At 36.1% G+C, this 16,367-nt stretch overlaps 1 protein-coding gene across 8 annotated transcripts in view; it reads right to left on the bottom strand.

The window, feature by feature from the left end:
* Positions 1-332: 332 nt before the first annotated feature.
* The window catches only part of USP47 (ubiquitin specific peptidase 47), a 111,917-nt gene continuing 95,882 nt past the window's right edge, over positions 333-16,367 (bottom strand). For all 8 annotated transcript variants that reach the window (XM_082683023.1, XM_082683024.1, XM_082683021.1 and 5 more), the window contains 9 exons: positions 14,721-15,498; positions 10,034-10,209; positions 9,595-9,675; positions 7,683-7,798; positions 7,207-7,325; positions 4,905-5,035; positions 2,916-2,963; positions 2,693-2,823; positions 333-1,888 (listed from right to left, as the gene is read on the bottom strand). In XM_082683023.1, coding sequence (XP_082539149.1) covers positions 1,714-1,888; positions 2,693-2,823; positions 2,916-2,963; positions 4,905-5,035; positions 7,207-7,325; positions 7,683-7,798; positions 9,595-9,675; positions 10,034-10,209; positions 14,721-15,498 — 1,755 coding nt within the window. In that variant the 3' untranslated portion in view covers positions 333-1,713. The remainder of the gene's footprint in view (positions 1,889-2,692; positions 2,824-2,915; positions 2,964-4,904; positions 5,036-7,206; positions 7,326-7,682; positions 7,799-9,594; positions 9,676-10,033; positions 10,210-14,720; positions 15,499-16,367) is intronic.

The following is a 16,367-nucleotide window of genomic DNA, read 5'->3' as shown; positions in this document are numbered from 1 at the left end:
CAGAGAACACCAACTCCACTAACGCAAACTTGGAACGTACTTCAGTGAAATTCCCCCCACCCTGTGGATTTCAAGAAACTTTAAAGGTATTATGGAATTCTCAATTACTATATTCAAACTACAGAGCCAACATCTGCTAATACTATTTTCTATCTTTCTTAAAAGGAAATAAGGTAAAAACCTGATTTTGAAATACTGACAGGATCCTCCAAAGTTAAATATTAACATCTTTTCATCTCCGAGAGCTTTCCTGTAAAGGGACCTTACAGAAATGAGATTATTCAGTACATGTTACAAAATGTTAAAGAAAACAAGTCTATTCTTAATCCAGGTTCTTCATCCACAAAAGTTTAATGACTAAAATAACACAACAGAATGAACAAATGTTTTATTGGCATGTTCATTGTTGTAAACAGCATCTGGCATGAAAAAGTTTTACCAAAACCTTTTTATTGATTTTTATAAATTAGATGGCATTTTCAAAAATTATGTAGAACTGTGTTCATTGAAGTCATATTTAGCAAAGCAAAAACTTGCCAATTCGAATAGACTTTGCAATGAAATCATGTTGACTGCATCAGCCTGTGCCATGACCTGACTTACTAGCAAGTTTTTTCAACACGATGTTAAGACACTTCTGCAAAGTTAAACTACATGTAACTACAAATCAACTCCAAAAATTAAAGTGGGACTTACAAGGGTTCTAGAAGATTCAAACTTGAAGTAAATCTTCAAAAATAAATGTATAAAGAAAAAAAAAAAAAACCTGAAGCCACTGAACAGAAAAACCTCATTAACAAGGGCAAATACAATCGTATGGGACCCAGCACAGAGGAACCTCACTGAGGATTACATTTACATAGACTGCTATTCTCCTCAATGTACACAAATGTACATCATGAATGATATGTGAAAAGAATAACCATGGGAAGTAGCTGAACTGCAATTATGGTAACTCAATAGTATCAATTTTATTTACATGCTGAATGAACGAGTGAGACGTATTCTCTACATCCATAACTTAAGTACAATCAATTATAATTACAATATTGCAGCAATTTGAGCTGCTATCTGCTGGGGCGGTCTACGGGAAACGTTTTGATGTTCCAGAATAATGTTCTTAATACTTTGCAAAAAATGAAAAGAAATAAAAACACAACTTCACAATTCTCTTTACTGGGTTATGGCTGGTTCTAAGAATTTCTTCAGCTCCTGTTTTTGCTGCTTTCCAAAGGTCAACACACGTTGCATTTACTTCCGAATTGTCAATGAGGTAATGTGTGTATCAGTGAAATAAACAGAAAATTCATTCATTCATGGCCTTTGCACAGCTTTTATTATGAAGCTATGAGCATCCTGTTTGAGGCTAGTTTTACTAGCGGCTATGTGCACATTTGTCCGCAATAAAAGAAGTGTACTCATTCCCCTTCCCCCTTTTCTAGTAGCAGGTTTTGCTTTTTGTTTTTTTGTTTTTATTCTTTTGCACATCCCTTTTCACTTTACAGTACTTTTGACTATAGTGCACAACATGATTCCAAGTCAAAACAGTGGCCCATTGGGCACTGAGCTTCTGATTGGTGAAGGGCAGTCCAATCAGTGCTGGTGTCACTGAGTTACCCCTAACCATGTCCGGCCGTAATGGCACTACACAGTAGCAGTGAACCATCTAATTAAAACCAAAAATCCCCCAGGGAAAATGCTACACTAGCAGAGTCAGTCTTGAGTCAGATCTTTATTTGGTGCTCCATCCAGATATATTTTTAGTGCTTTCTCTTTCCGAGGTGAGTACGTTACACGATGTCCCGTCTTCTGGAGTCGACTACTTTCTTTTTTCATCAGTTCATTTCTTTGCTCATCTGTTAACTCCATTAATTCTTCTGTTTTATCCCTGTTTAAAATATTAATTACATATTAGGTCAGTACAGCCATCTGCCTTTATTGATTTATGCTTGAATGTTATATGCTCCTTGGTGAGAAAATGAAATCTGAGGGTCACTGGTAAAGTTAAGTCATCTCATACTAAGATGTCCTGGATTTCAAACATGTTTACTAACACAGCACTCACTTCTAAAAATGGCACAGAATAACTTCCATGCTACTGCTAATGTAATAATAGCTATCACTTATTGAATACTTATGTATAACAGGTACTATGCCAGTTTTTTTAAATGCAATAGTTCTAGTTCTCATACAGTTCTCCAAGGCTGACATTATTGTCACCATTTTACACATGAGGACCTAGGTAAGTAACAAAGCCTAATCTGAACTCCTAGCTGCCTCAGGCTCCCATGACTATTCTTTTTCCTCTGTATCTGCGTTGGCTCCTACAATAGCCACTAGCTACATGTCCCAACCAATTGCTTGAGACCTACTGAAGGTGTAACATGCACTACTGTTAAGACTTACTATAAGAAAAAGAGCATAAAACATCTCACGAATGACTTTTTATACTGACTGCATGTAATGATAATATTTTGGACACAGTGGGTTAAAATATTTTATTAAAATTAATTTCACCAGTTTCTTTTTACTTTTTTAAGTGTGGCCACTGGAAAAATTCAAAATGTAATGTGTGGCTCTTATATTAACTACTAGATCATAAATATGGTAAAGATATTTACAGAAAACAAGATACTATGCACAACAAAAAAATGTTACGTCACTGGGAATAACAAATACATTGTAAATGTACCTATAAAATATGACTGCACCATCATCACAGATATAAAGAGGCCAGACATTCAGGGTAGAAACTTTAGGATTCCAGTCCAAATCCTGATGAATATCAAGGACAGAAATATCACAGGGAAAAGTTCCTCTACCCTAGGGAAAAAAAATGAATGAATGAATAAATCATGCATAAGCCATGTTTGTTGAGCACGAGTACCCAAACGCAAACATTCTTAGCGCCTTACCTTGGCAAATTCAATATCTTCCAAAGGAATTCCACTGATTTCAGAAAGCTGTAAAAGGAAACACTTTATGAGTTCATTTAAAAAAATAAATTTGCTAAAATAAGTCATCAACCGTTTAATCAACAAAGAAATAGCTTGATTTTTTTCCAAGATGTAATGTTTAATATAAAATATTAGAAAAAGCAGAAAGAGTTGTCTCCCTTCCACCCTGCAAATGCCATGTCCCAGAAATACAAATTTAATATATTCCTTCCAGATCCTTTCCTATGCATATATAAACTACATCACGTATTTCTAAAATACATAAAATTATATTTATGAAACATCTCTATAGAATAATTTTATACTCTAAGAATAGGATACAGGGTAACCCCATTCTCTTCATTAGCTTAATATACTATTTTATTCCCTCCCAATGGACATCAAGTCTGTTTTTAAATTTTACCCAGGTACAATGCTATACTATATACCTTCATGAATATCTTTGCATATTTTTTAAATTTAATTTTATCTTTTCAGTGTTTCAAGATTATATCCTTGCATATTTCTGCAATTATTTCTTTGAAACTGAATTCTTAGATGTGGAACTGCACATCTGAAATGTTGATAATGCCAAATCAAAGCCTGAAAAAATTATATCAGCTTAACTACAATATACAAGTTGTATATTGCCTGTTTTTCCTAAACCTTGATGACTCTAGGTATTTTTGATGTTCTAAATTTTCACCACTTTAAGAGGTAAAGAATGCTATTACTATTTTAACTTGCATTTCTTCTTCAACAAATTGTCTAATGAAGTTCTTTGCCTATTTTAAAATTAGATTGTTCATCTTTTTCTTATTAATGTGGCGGCTCCTTACAAATACGGACCATCTCGTTTCGTATCTGTTTTAAATATTTTTCCCCTTTCTTGTTTATCTTTGTTTATGGGTTCTTTAAAAAAAATTGGGGAGGGGGCACCTGGGTGGCTCAGTGGGTTAAGCCTCTGCCTTCGGCTTGGGTCATGATCTCAGGGTCCTGGGATTGAGTCCCGCATCAGGCTCTCTGCTCGGCAGGAAGCCTGCTTTCTCCTCTCTCTCTTTGCCTGCCTCTCTGCCTACTTGTGATCTCTGTCAGATAAATAAATTAAAAAAAAAATTGGGAGGAGGCTGTGTGTGGAAGGCTTATGCTTTTATACGATCTTTTCTTTTTTAGTTTCTGGTATTATGCTTACAAATATCTTTCCCTTTCCAGGATATAAAAATATTTTCAGTATTTTCATCTAATACATTTATCATTTTATTTTACTTTTATATAAATTTAATATATTTATTATTTTTGTGTTTGGCGTGAATTATGGAAATAAAATTTTTTTCTCAAGATGCTAACTGTCCTAGTACTGCTTATGAATAATTCACCCAATCCCGAGAGCCACAGAATTCCACCTTTAAAATGAATAATGCAAAAGAGGACTTCATCTGGATTCTTTATTTAGTTCCACATCATTTGGCTTTTTAAAATGTATGTAGCAGGGTGCCTGGGTGGCTCAGTGGGTTAAGCCACTGCCTTCGGCTCAGGTCATGATCTCGGGGTCCTGGGATCGGGTCTCGCATCGGGTGCTCTACTCAGCGGGGAACCTGCTTCCTCCTATCTCTCTCTCTGCCTGCCTCTATGCCTACTTGTGATCTCTGTCAAATAAATAAATAAAATCTTTAAAAAAAAATGTATGTAGCAATTTAGTCTAGTAACTTCTAACTAATCCTAATTACTCAGGACAAATTTGATCTAAGTAACTAAAAGTGAAGATCCACTTCTGGATGGCCAAAAGCCAGTGTAATTTTTCAATGTACCAAGAGCCTGAAGAAATAAGGTGAGTGTGTGACAAAGTGTCACAAGGTACAAAAGAGACAAAAGTTGCCACGTTAGTATCTGGCACTCACTTCCTAGGCCTTCTCTTAAGCAACACAGAGAAAAACACATGTTAGTCCAATTTGTTTAAAATGAACTTACCTTCTCTCGCAGCTCATCAACACTACTGCTTTCCAACACAACCTCCTGGAAGGGATCCAGCTTCATTTCTGAAGGTCTCCACCTTCTTGACAGAACTGCAAGCTGTGACATGGATTTCATCTTCTCCACCCCTATGAAGATACAAGATTACGTCATCTTTCTCTTTTCTCTAGAGGTTCATATTTGGACTTTTTCTGTATTGCCTGACTACACAAAAAGATTTACTTCAAGTGTTATGCTTAGTGGACATAAAAGAACCCAATTACCCCGAGGAGTTTTTGAGAATAAAGTACTTCCTCTCTCCCTCCAGTCTCTGAGGAGAATTCCTTACTCTTTTGCAAGCTTTCCTTCCACCAGGAATCTGAATTCTCCCTCCTGAGTCCTGCTGGACACTGCTCTACCAACGACTCTCTTCTCCGGGTTGCCAATCTTTGCCATTATGTTGGCTACTACCCTCACAAATCATCTTCACTTTATCTTCTTTCTTCCCTCAGGCTATCATTAATCCCTCTTTTCATCTATTCAAAACTTACTGATTCTTCAAAACCCAACTCAATTGTCTCCTTTCTCTGGTGTACACAAGAGCAAACTACTGATTTGGTCCTTAGTACCTATGATTTTGGAATTATAGGTTTGCAGTTCTGGTTCTCTTACAGACTATGCATCTGAAGGACAATAACTGGTTCTTGAATTCATTTTTGCAGCAACAGACATTAGCAGTGTCTGGCTACTTACAGGTCAATACATGTTTCTTAGATTTAATCATATGGTTTATTTCTTCCTCAACTATTCTGATACTAAAATATGTATTGAAATGATACTAATGCAGGCACCCACCATCCAGCAAGATCTCACAGTAAATCCATCTCAATTCTTCCTAACAAGGGGAACTTCTATGTCCTTCATAATCTCTTGTTCTTCCTCAACTATTTTGATACTAAAATATGTATTGAAATGATACTAATGCAGGCACCCACCATCCAGCAAGATCTCACAGTAAATCCATCTCAATTCTTCCTAACAAGGGGAACTTCTATGTCCTTCATAATCTCTTCCTGGCCTACCCAGACCAAGTGACTATTCTCTAAGGCTCCAGACGCTCAGAGAAGGACTCACAGTCTGGAGCACCTGCCTACACAGCATGGTAGACAGTATCCTAGTTGTTCCTTATCTCTCCCATTAACTCGTCAAGTAATCACAGCTTTAACAACTGATATTTCAAACAACCTGGACCCAAAATATCCTGAAATAGGTGAGGTGTTAGTATTATTGAACGGTCTGAAAACTATCACAATCTTATATGTGAATGTTAATTTTTATGGAGAAAAAAAAAGGAAAATAAAAGTCTTTCTAGGCAATAGCAGTCACCAAAGAACATAACTAGCTGTTGCCTTGATATGATCTCCCCAAAGTCAACTTTTGTCTCATTACCTCCTCCCGAGAAACAGTACTTTAAATGTTCCAATGCTGAGCATTTAAACCAGGATGTGTGAAAAACACAAGACCTCTTCTATGTTACTGTTATAGGTCAATATTGTGTCTCTTCAAAGAGAGATTTGAAGTCCTATACCCTAGTACTTCAGACCAACTTTGGAGATAGGGTTGTTATAGTGGTAATCAAGTTAAAATAAGGTCATTAGGGTGGGCCCTAATCCAGCATGACCAGTGTCCTTATAATATGGGGAAGTTTGGAAACAGACACATAAGCTCACGGGGAGGACATCATGTGCAGATGAAAGCACAGATCAGGAGATGCATTTACAAGCCAACAAATACCAAAGACTGCCAACCAACCACGAGAAGCTAGGAGAGGGACACGGAACAAACTTTCCCTCACAGCTCTCAGAAGGAAACAACCCTGCTGACACCTTGATCTCAGCCCTCCAGCCTCCAGAACTCTGAAACAATAAATTTCTATTGTTTAAACCATCCTGTCTCTGGTACTTTGTTATGGCAGCTTAGGAAACTAATACAGTTATTGTTCTCAAAATCTCTGACCAATTATCAATACAAACCCTCAACAAAATAGGCAATAATGAAGAGACTAAATAAGAAACCCAAGTAAGAAATGTTAGAAGGATTTTCTGTAAAGAGTACTAAAAATGCAACTTTGAAACTTTAAGTTCCCTGTAAGGAGAAATGAATATTCTCAAAATTACAGAAAATAAATATTTAAAAGGTAAGTGGAACCCAGACTAGAAACAGAAGGAAACATGGTATGTGATAAAAAAAAAAAATATAGGCTTCTATTAGTTCCAGAGCATTTCTAACTGATATTTCCCCAGAAAAACATGGATAATACCATCAAGAACTTCAAGGAAAACCTCCCAGTTGCTGGAGATGTTAATATCTTCTTCATAAATATGGTAATCCAAAAAGACAGTGCCAGGATTCTTCCATGTTTTTTTCCTTAGACGAAATCTACAAATGTGATAAGACATTTTAAACTATTATATTTTGAGATTCTTAAAAAAATGACCTGAATCTGATATCAAGGAAAAATGAACTATGTTTAAATATAAAAGTCAAGTAGTTCTTCATTAAAATCTGGGGAAAATATAATGATATGTTCCTCAAACTTCAAATTTAGGGTCTACAGAGGAAGTTCAAAGAAATTCTAATAGTTTTGTTTAGTTCTATTAAAAATTAATTTGTACTATTAAAATTCTGGATAGTATAGGAATTTTCAATTCTAGTTTTAGAAAATTATACCAATCCATATCAACTGACCACATAGTCTTCCTTCCAATTGTTGATGACAATGTAATTTTACTTTACCTGTCAATACTGAGCTCTAAACCACACTGCTCCCTGAGTTGAGGAATTAATTCCTCTTTTGATTGCCGTACAGTCATTCCTTTAGCAAACACAGCATCTAGCAGAAACTTGCATGGCTAGGAATATAAACATCATCAGAGAACTGAATTACACATTAGAATAGGAATATACGAGACGTTTTATTTGCACTTTATTGTGTGACAATTACAGGCCCGAGTTTAGCAATCTATCTTCCTAGGTTCAAATCTTGCCATCAGTACTTACTATACTTACTAACTCTGCTATCTTGAGCAAATTTACTTAACATTTCTGTGCCTCCATTTTTTCATCTGTACACTGGGGACAGTGTCTCCCTAACAGAGTCATTATCAAGATTAAATGATAGTCCTATTTCTCTTCTTATAACAAAATGATCACAATTTTGAAAGTAGAAAGAATCAATCTTATGGACTAAAATGAGGGAAATGCGTAGTAATTCCCCAAATATATTTATTCATTGTCTCAGAAGGGACACTGTCTCTGCAAACTCCAAATTGGAATAAACATTCACACAGAAGAGATACGATAGATGCTCAATAAAATATCTGTTGAACAAATGAAGGCATTTTAGGAAAAGTTTATCCCCTTCCAGTAGTCCCTCTTTATCCATGGTTTCCTGTTCTGCCTTTCCAGTTACTTGTAGCCAAATGGGGTCTGGAAGCAAATGATCCTTCTCCTGACAGTTTGTCAGAAGGTCCCTAACAGCCTAATGCTACACTATAATAGTCACAATGCCTATGTCATGCACCATCACTGCACCTCACCACAGAGGTATGTTATCATTTTGTATCACCACAAGAAGGGAAAACATAGCACAATAAGATATTTTGAGAGACCACATTCCCATACCTTTTATAACAGCATACTGTTAAAACTGTACTATTTAATTATTGGTAATTGTTAATCTCTTACTGTGCCTAATTTGTAAATTAAACTTTATCAACGTGTGCATGTCTAGGTAAAAGCATAGTGTATGTAGGATGTAGTACTATCCGTGGTTTCAGGCATCCACAGAGGGACGGCCCTTGGGACGCATCCCCTGTGGATGGGGAGGTAGGGCCACTATTAGTGATAGTTTGTTGTTTGGTTTTCACCCTTATCTAGGTACCTGGTCAGATGTTATAAACATCCTGAAAACCAGGGATTTTTGCCTCTTTCTTCAGGGTATTTGCCATAGCTTGGCATCTGTTGTATGACCTTGGGTAAATGGCATAATTTCTTTGTACCTAAGTTTCTTTATCTATAAAATGGGAATAATAAATACTGCTCATATCACAACTAATTGGTGAGAATTAAAGAAGTTAATATCTGCGAGCATATGGTAAATGCTGCTAGGTCAAAGCTTGCTAAATACTAAAACAACTCTCTGAACCAAAGTCCTGTACGAGGGCTCCACAGATCAACTGCTGTCCTGTACTTTGTGCTCCTGCACTACATGATTATTTGTAAAAAACAAGCACAAACAAATCCCCTTTTAAAAGCAGGAAATTTTTGCTTCACTCCAGCATTTTTAATAACTTTAAAGCAGAGGGATGGCAAAAAAAAACAAAAAACAAAAACAAAAACAAAAAAACAAAAATCGCCTGAGAGCCGCTTCATCTGCTGCCTATGTTTATAAATTAAATTTTACTGGGACATAGCTAGTCCCACTGGTTTATGTATTGTCTGTATCTGCTTTTGTACTACAGTGGCAGGAACGAGTAGCTGCAACAGAGGCAGTATGGCCTGCACAACTGAAATATTTTCTGGAAATAGTGCACTGGCCTCTGCTTTAAAGAGATAAAAAGAAATGACTTGTCATAAAATCTCTGCACTGTATGTTTTTGTTAAATACCAAAAGTGATCTTACATTGTCCTGAAGGGTATTACTTACCTCTTGTTCATTGACCAGAAGCTGGTAGACTTTAACTCTGTATTCTCCTTTTTTAAGTGCTCTCCCCAGTCTAATTGTAATCTATAAAGTAGAACATTTTTTAGATGTATTATCTCAGCAGAATAAGCAACCCATTCTCCCCACATTGTTTAGTTTGGTCTTCAAAAATTCTCTAGATTATTGACTCTTTGAGAACAGGTATATCTTTTACCTCTGATTCCCAGCACCTAGAACAGTAACTGACACACAGTTAACATTTAACAAATGTTTGTTAGATGAATGAAGAAAAACAACAACAACAAAAACAAATAACCACTAAACATAAAAATAAAATGACCCTTTAGGGTTATCTATTTCACCTTACTTGAAAATAGGGCAAGATGTTCTAAAATCTATCATTTAAAACAGACTCTAATTATTCAAAATTATTTTAATCAACCTTATTGTCATCTGAAAATGATGAAAGTGTCTCATTCAGTCGGACGCTCTCAAACTCTTGATTGCTGGCATACACTCGAAAGACCTTGAAGTGAGAGGACAAAACTCCAACAAAGGGCTCTAAATGTTGTTTGAAAGCGGCCAGAGTAATTCTTTTATCAACATGCACCATCAACCCTAAGTACAAAAAAACCAAAACAAAACAGAAACAAAAATGTAAAAGAAACCTCTTAGAATATAAATAAAACAAATCATTTGCTTTTTATTTTACTATAAGCAGGAAAAAAGTACCCCCTTTTAGTTATCTGACTTTTAGCTCATACACAACATTGAATGGACAAAAAACATGGACACTGAGCATATGATAGGTAGAATCCAACAGCTTTGAATGTTCAGAGATATTTCAGTTCTTGTTTGTTTATTTAAGCTGCTGAATTCCAAACCAAGCTTCCAGGAATTTTTCAATTACATAACATCTCTAGTTCTACACAGTAATAATGTGGCTCTGGCTGGGGTCCACACCTGCTTTTCTTCTCCTTCCTAATTAGCTCTGTGACGTCTGGGAGCAAGCCCCCAGGCTCCATACATCCACTTCTTCATTTAAACAATGGAGAGAACAGCACCTACCTCATGGGAATGCAGTGGGAATTCAAAGAGGTCACAGGTTTATCATGCTCTTAGCACAGTGCCAGTTATCTAGTAATTGCTTCAGAAATTGTTAGTAAATCTAGTTTTGGGATTTCTACTAGAATAAAAATGTCAAGACTAGCATACGTAGATGTCTGTTTATCATGTGGTTGGACTGTAATAGGAAGAGTATCTAAATGGATCAGAAACTCCCACCTCTTCCAAATTTCCATAAAAGCTCTCTTGGCAATGTAGTAAGATTATTTTTGGTGAGCTTTATTTTTTTCCTAATGCTTATTACTCTTTTGTCCTTTATAAGCCATTCATTAGCATACTTCTGGAATATTTCTATTTACTCTGGTCTTCATATTAAAAGAGCAACAACTTCACTCATTTTTCTCTGTCTCTTACAATAGGCAGTACAGAATACACAAGCTACATGCTGCCGTGGGGCCCTGGGTCCTCTAGAGCCATAAACTCTTAAGCCTCTCTCTAGGGTAGGCTTTGGTTTTTATGAAACTTACATCACTAGTCAAGGATGAGACCCTAAAACAAGCCTGGCTTATGTTCTTAGGTCATCTCAACTTTTGGGTTGATGCACTTTGAGCGGACTTTATCGAATAAATTAATGTTCATTTACTGTTTTCCTGGTTATAAGATTCAGCTCCACTATAGAAAAGGTGGCAAGTATGAATTATAGTAGAAACACGGCGATGAACTTTTTTGTAATATACACTTTTTCAGGCAGCATTTAATTTTTTTAAAACGTCCATTTCTAAACTTTAAGGAGTGCCCCTGAATGTTAATAATCCAGCTTTTGGTAAATAAGCCTCTATTTATACTACCCAGCAGGTGCAACATTTCTTAAGAAGCATATAATGAAAAAATTAGTTGACTAGAAATCAGAAACCAATGAGTAGATTTCAGCTTTGCTACTGTTGCCTAATAAATGGCTATCAGTAAGTCATCCAATGTCTCTGAGCCTCAGTTTTCTCATGGGATCATTACACCAGTCTCACTGCTGTTATGACAAATGCTCAAATAAGCAGCTACTACTGCCATTTCGGTTTCTGTGATAATTTGTAGTAATGTATCACGGGAAGACACAAGTGTTCGCTGGTTACTGATACAGTCCAATATGGTGATTAGGACCAAGTGGTTCCTCAGTGAGACAGCCTGGCCTGAATGAATTCCTGCCTCCTCCTACATCAGATTTGTGACTCTGATTTAACTTCTTTATACTTCAGTTATCTCTATAAAATGGAGACAAGAGTCTTTATAACCTCATGTGTTTTGGGGTCAGTATATGTAAAATGCTTAACATAGCCCTGGCCAAAATTGATGGCTTCACTGATTGGCTATAATTATAATTTAGAGATTACCATCATACCATTTTTCCCATTTACCTCTTCAAACAGAAGAGTTCAGTCTCTTCATAGTGCAACCTCAAAATAGCTTTAAGTTTTTTCTTTTTATGTATTTCTTTTTTAAAATGTATTTCTTGAATGAGGCGGTAACCAAAATTGTACAAAGAACTTTTCAGTGCAAATGCAGTGCCACTTTTATGACTTTGAACTCCCTGTCTATACCTGAATGCCTGCAGACTGCAACTAGGTCATGGTGGAACAGGATTTTCCGAGAAAGGTCTATAATTACTCCCTGAAACAATTCCTGGATTACAATAGATTAAGTGTGTTTCAGTTATTGCCTAAATCAATTGCCTATACTGCACACAGAATGTTATTCTTCAGGTATCAAGTTCTTCCTTTGTCTAGGATGCCTTGCCATTTCATCCCTCTGCAGAATCCGTATTATATTCATTATCCACGTTACCCAGACACCCACGTTCACATCACTGAGGAACTGTGATGAACCAGCCTTACTTAGTACAGACTCCTGAAACACCTGGCTGCTGGCTAACATCCCCACTCTTCTCCTTCTATGCCAGTTTCCATGGTTTTCACCTTTTCTTTTCAAAGACAAACAAGCCTTCTGCATGGCTTCTGAAAGGTGAAATAAACTGTAGGAAATGGGTTCTCTTGATTGTGTTTACTATTTCAATAAATGCTAGCAAATTAGTCCACTGCAAATTTCCAAAAAGGTGGAATGAGACTCCTCAGACTGTCATTCTAAGTATTACCATTAAATTCTTAAGGTTGAGACTCTCATGCAGTCAAATATCCAGCACATCGTTATAAAACAAACCACTTAAAAGAAATTTCTAACCTTTTCCTAAAGAGGAGCTACTTCACATTTTTCCAGTACCCTAGAAGGGTTGAGGGTGGTAAGAAACCAAGTCAGTAGCCACTAGCTATTCTTCCTTTACCACGATATGAGGAAAGTAAGGGGCAGTGGTAATAGCTATGAGGTAGAGGAATGCATACCAGGCTTACAGTCAGAATACATGAGTTTGATACCAGCAATGAGACCCACTAGCTGTGTGACCTCTGGCAAATTATTTTAGCCAGTCTGAGCCAGCTTCTTCATCAGTGAAAGTGTCTAACATTATTGATTTCACACAGTTGTAGAGAACTAAATGAAATAAAGTAAGTTAGTGAGCCTTATGAAGTAAAAACTCCACAGGACGTTAAAGCATTAGGTACAGAGTTTCTGTCTCCAATGTGGCTCACCAATCCAATCCATATTTTCCCACTTGAGTTTCTGCAAGATATCTATATGGATGTCACATGGCTTTGTTATTACTTGGAACTAGTTAAAAACACAATTTATGCATTTTTACAACTAATTCCATAATTTCTACCACTTTTTTAAAAGACTAAATTTTGAGACTAATCAGCATCATAGCACTTAACTTTCATACTGGTTGTTTGTGTCTTCTCCCATCAGATGAGACATAAGGCTTTATCTTTGTCATCCTTACTTCTAAAATCTACACAGGGATTGGCATCTTAAACGGATCCAGGAATATTAATTGGGTGGGTGGATCAACAGATGGATAAAGAGGGGGACTCTGCTCCCACTGTCACAGAGGTAAAGGAGCAAAGGTATTCAATTCAGACTTAAATTCTAGTAATGGTTCTGCTACTAACTAGCTATACATGTACTTTGGGGCAAGTCATTCATTCTCTATGAGCTTCAGTTTTCTTATCAGTCAAATGAGAATATCAATATTTGCTTTATTAATCTCAGACAAGCTTCAAGTGAGAACAAACAAGTATTTTGAAAACTAAAATATAAAAATATAAGGGGTAATATTAATGTCTGCATTGTTAAAGACTAATGTAAAGTATTTAGCTTTTTTGAGCTATCCCTTATAATAAACCTAAAGAAAAATTCTGTATATTGAACCTGGTTGTCCTGCTAATTCTCTGGTTGTTTGTAGTCTGATGTTTTATAAAAGTTGTTTTATTTCAATGCTGGTGTTTTTGTTGTTGTTGCCTCTCTCAAAGCCCAAAGTGACAGATCTCTTTAATCTTTTTGTGATTATACAATTGAGAATTTCTAGTATATACTCTGCCTAGAGCTTACTTCATAGTATCAACTTTTTTTTTTCCCCAAAGTATCAACTTAAAAAAAAAAAAGCCCCTTTCCCTTTCCTGACTTTCCCAGTTAATTACGGACTATTTAGGGGGTGTTGGAAGGGAGTTATCTGCATTGCAGGATAAAGAAAAGAGAGAGAATGCACAAATAAAAAATTTTCCTGCGCTGTGAATCAAATTTTCTAGTGTCTGGCCCTTTCTTTTTCTTTTTGGTATTATTATTTACTTTTTAAGCTATTCTTTAACTTTTTACTTAGTACTTCTATAATTCTTTCCTTTAAAAAATTCTTAATACTTTTCTCTTTTTCACTTTATCATCCCCAAAGCTGTGACATCACTGCTGTCACAGGCCTGATGTGTTGCAGAAGTCCAAGAACACTTGCTACTATAACTGCATCTAAAATGAAAGCAAAGGCAACTGAGGACATTTTTATAATCCAGGAAGTTACGGGTGGTCTTAGAACAAAGTACCTCTTAGCTGATTCTTTTAACAAAAATTTAAATAAACTGAGAAAACAATTGGTGCTGTTTCAAGAAGCCTTTTTCTTTCTAAGTACATACATTTATGTCCTTCCCCAGAACCTTCGTCTGCAGCATAGGGTTCTGCTTTGAAATACATGTACTGTATTTCTCCCCTGCTCTTGCCACTCTCATCGTATTCACTATCAGTTCCAGAGTCTTCTTCTGCTGTGTCCCATGTCTCTTTTTTCCCTTCATTTGCTTTAGTTCTTCTACTACTCGTGATGCTATGAGAGTCAAGTCCATTAGCCAAAGGAATCTGAGCATTATCTGCATTGCACAAAGTGTCACTGCTATGACTGGAGCTAAGAATGTCACTGTCCACTGAACTTGTACTCCTGTCATTATTCACATCTGAGTCTGACCGTTCTTCAGACTGAAAATTTTCAGGATCAGAAGTCTGAATGTGCTGTTCAAGTTCTCTATTGTCCACTGATGCTGAAGAGTCCCTCTCATTGAGAGGTGATTCTATGTTTTCAAAGTCACTTGTCTCAGTACTTTTGCTGCTGTCCCCATTATCTCCATCTTGCTGCTGCTGTAGCGACAAGCTTTTGAGTTTTTCAGTGCTTTCTTCTAGAATAGCTTCCACAGACTTTAGGCTCCCCACAGGTCCTTTAACTCTTTCACAGTCATCTTCCACATTACCAGAATCGCCCCCAGCTTTCTGGCATGCTGTCCTTTTGGAATAAGATCCTGGGGACTGTTCAGGTAACAAAACAAATAATCTGATCGTATTCGCATGACGATCCAGGAGTTTCCACAAATGAGAGTCTGTAAAGGCCATCTGGTAATCCAAAGTCTCAGAACTTTCAACAAACACCTAAATAGTAAGCCAAAGAGTTACATTATATCATTAATTTTAGTGACATTCATTCTTGTTCATAATATCACCTCAATAAAAGACCGTACATAATAAATTGTAAAATTTGGGATAACATTTCTAAAGGGAATGTGCACTGTTTTCAGAGACTAAATAAAATTAACATTATGTTCATATGTCTCTGCAACTAGCCACAAAACTGCTAAGACAGATGGGACACACACATGCACAGACACATACACAGGTATCTTGTTTACTGGGTTGCCCATTTTCAGAATGTTTTTGTACTCCGTATCCTGCCCATTAGGAAAACAAGTTCAGCAGGAATACAGATAGAGGAACATGTATAAAGACATGTTGAGAATGCAATACCAAAATCCAGATTATAGAAAAAAAAAAATCTAATGGACAAATGACTTGATACTAGGGCAAATATTTTTGGCAAGGAAACAAACACAGGGGAAAGAAAGCTTTAGATTAAAATAAACTTAAGAGGTGTATCATGAACTTTATTTGGATCCTATCTGAAACAAATCTTATCAGAAAAAAATTTTATAATATAATCAGGGAAATTTGAATATTGACTAGATATCTGTAGATATTAAGGCATTTCTGTTAATTTTCTAGATGTAATAATTATGGTTATGTTTTTAAAAAGTTCTCACCTTTGAAAGATATATATTCAGATTATTTATAGATGAAATAACATTTCATCTGGGGATGTTTTTCAAATAACCTGGTGGTTATATAAATCAAATGAGAGTTGATAACTGTTCAATAAAAAAGTTACAAATCAGGACTATTAGCTGACCATTTAAAGAAAAAAAATAAAGTGTGATCCCTTCCACCTTTTACTACAGAGTGGCATT

This window comes from Mustela nivalis (genome assembly GCF_964662115.1).
Source record: "Mustela nivalis genome assembly, chromosome: 9".
NCBI classification, from domain to species: Eukaryota; Metazoa; Chordata; class Mammalia; order Carnivora; family Mustelidae; genus Mustela; species Mustela nivalis.
The sequence above is the reverse complement of the archived record's forward strand: the minus strand, read 5'-3'. Positions and strand labels throughout refer to the sequence as shown.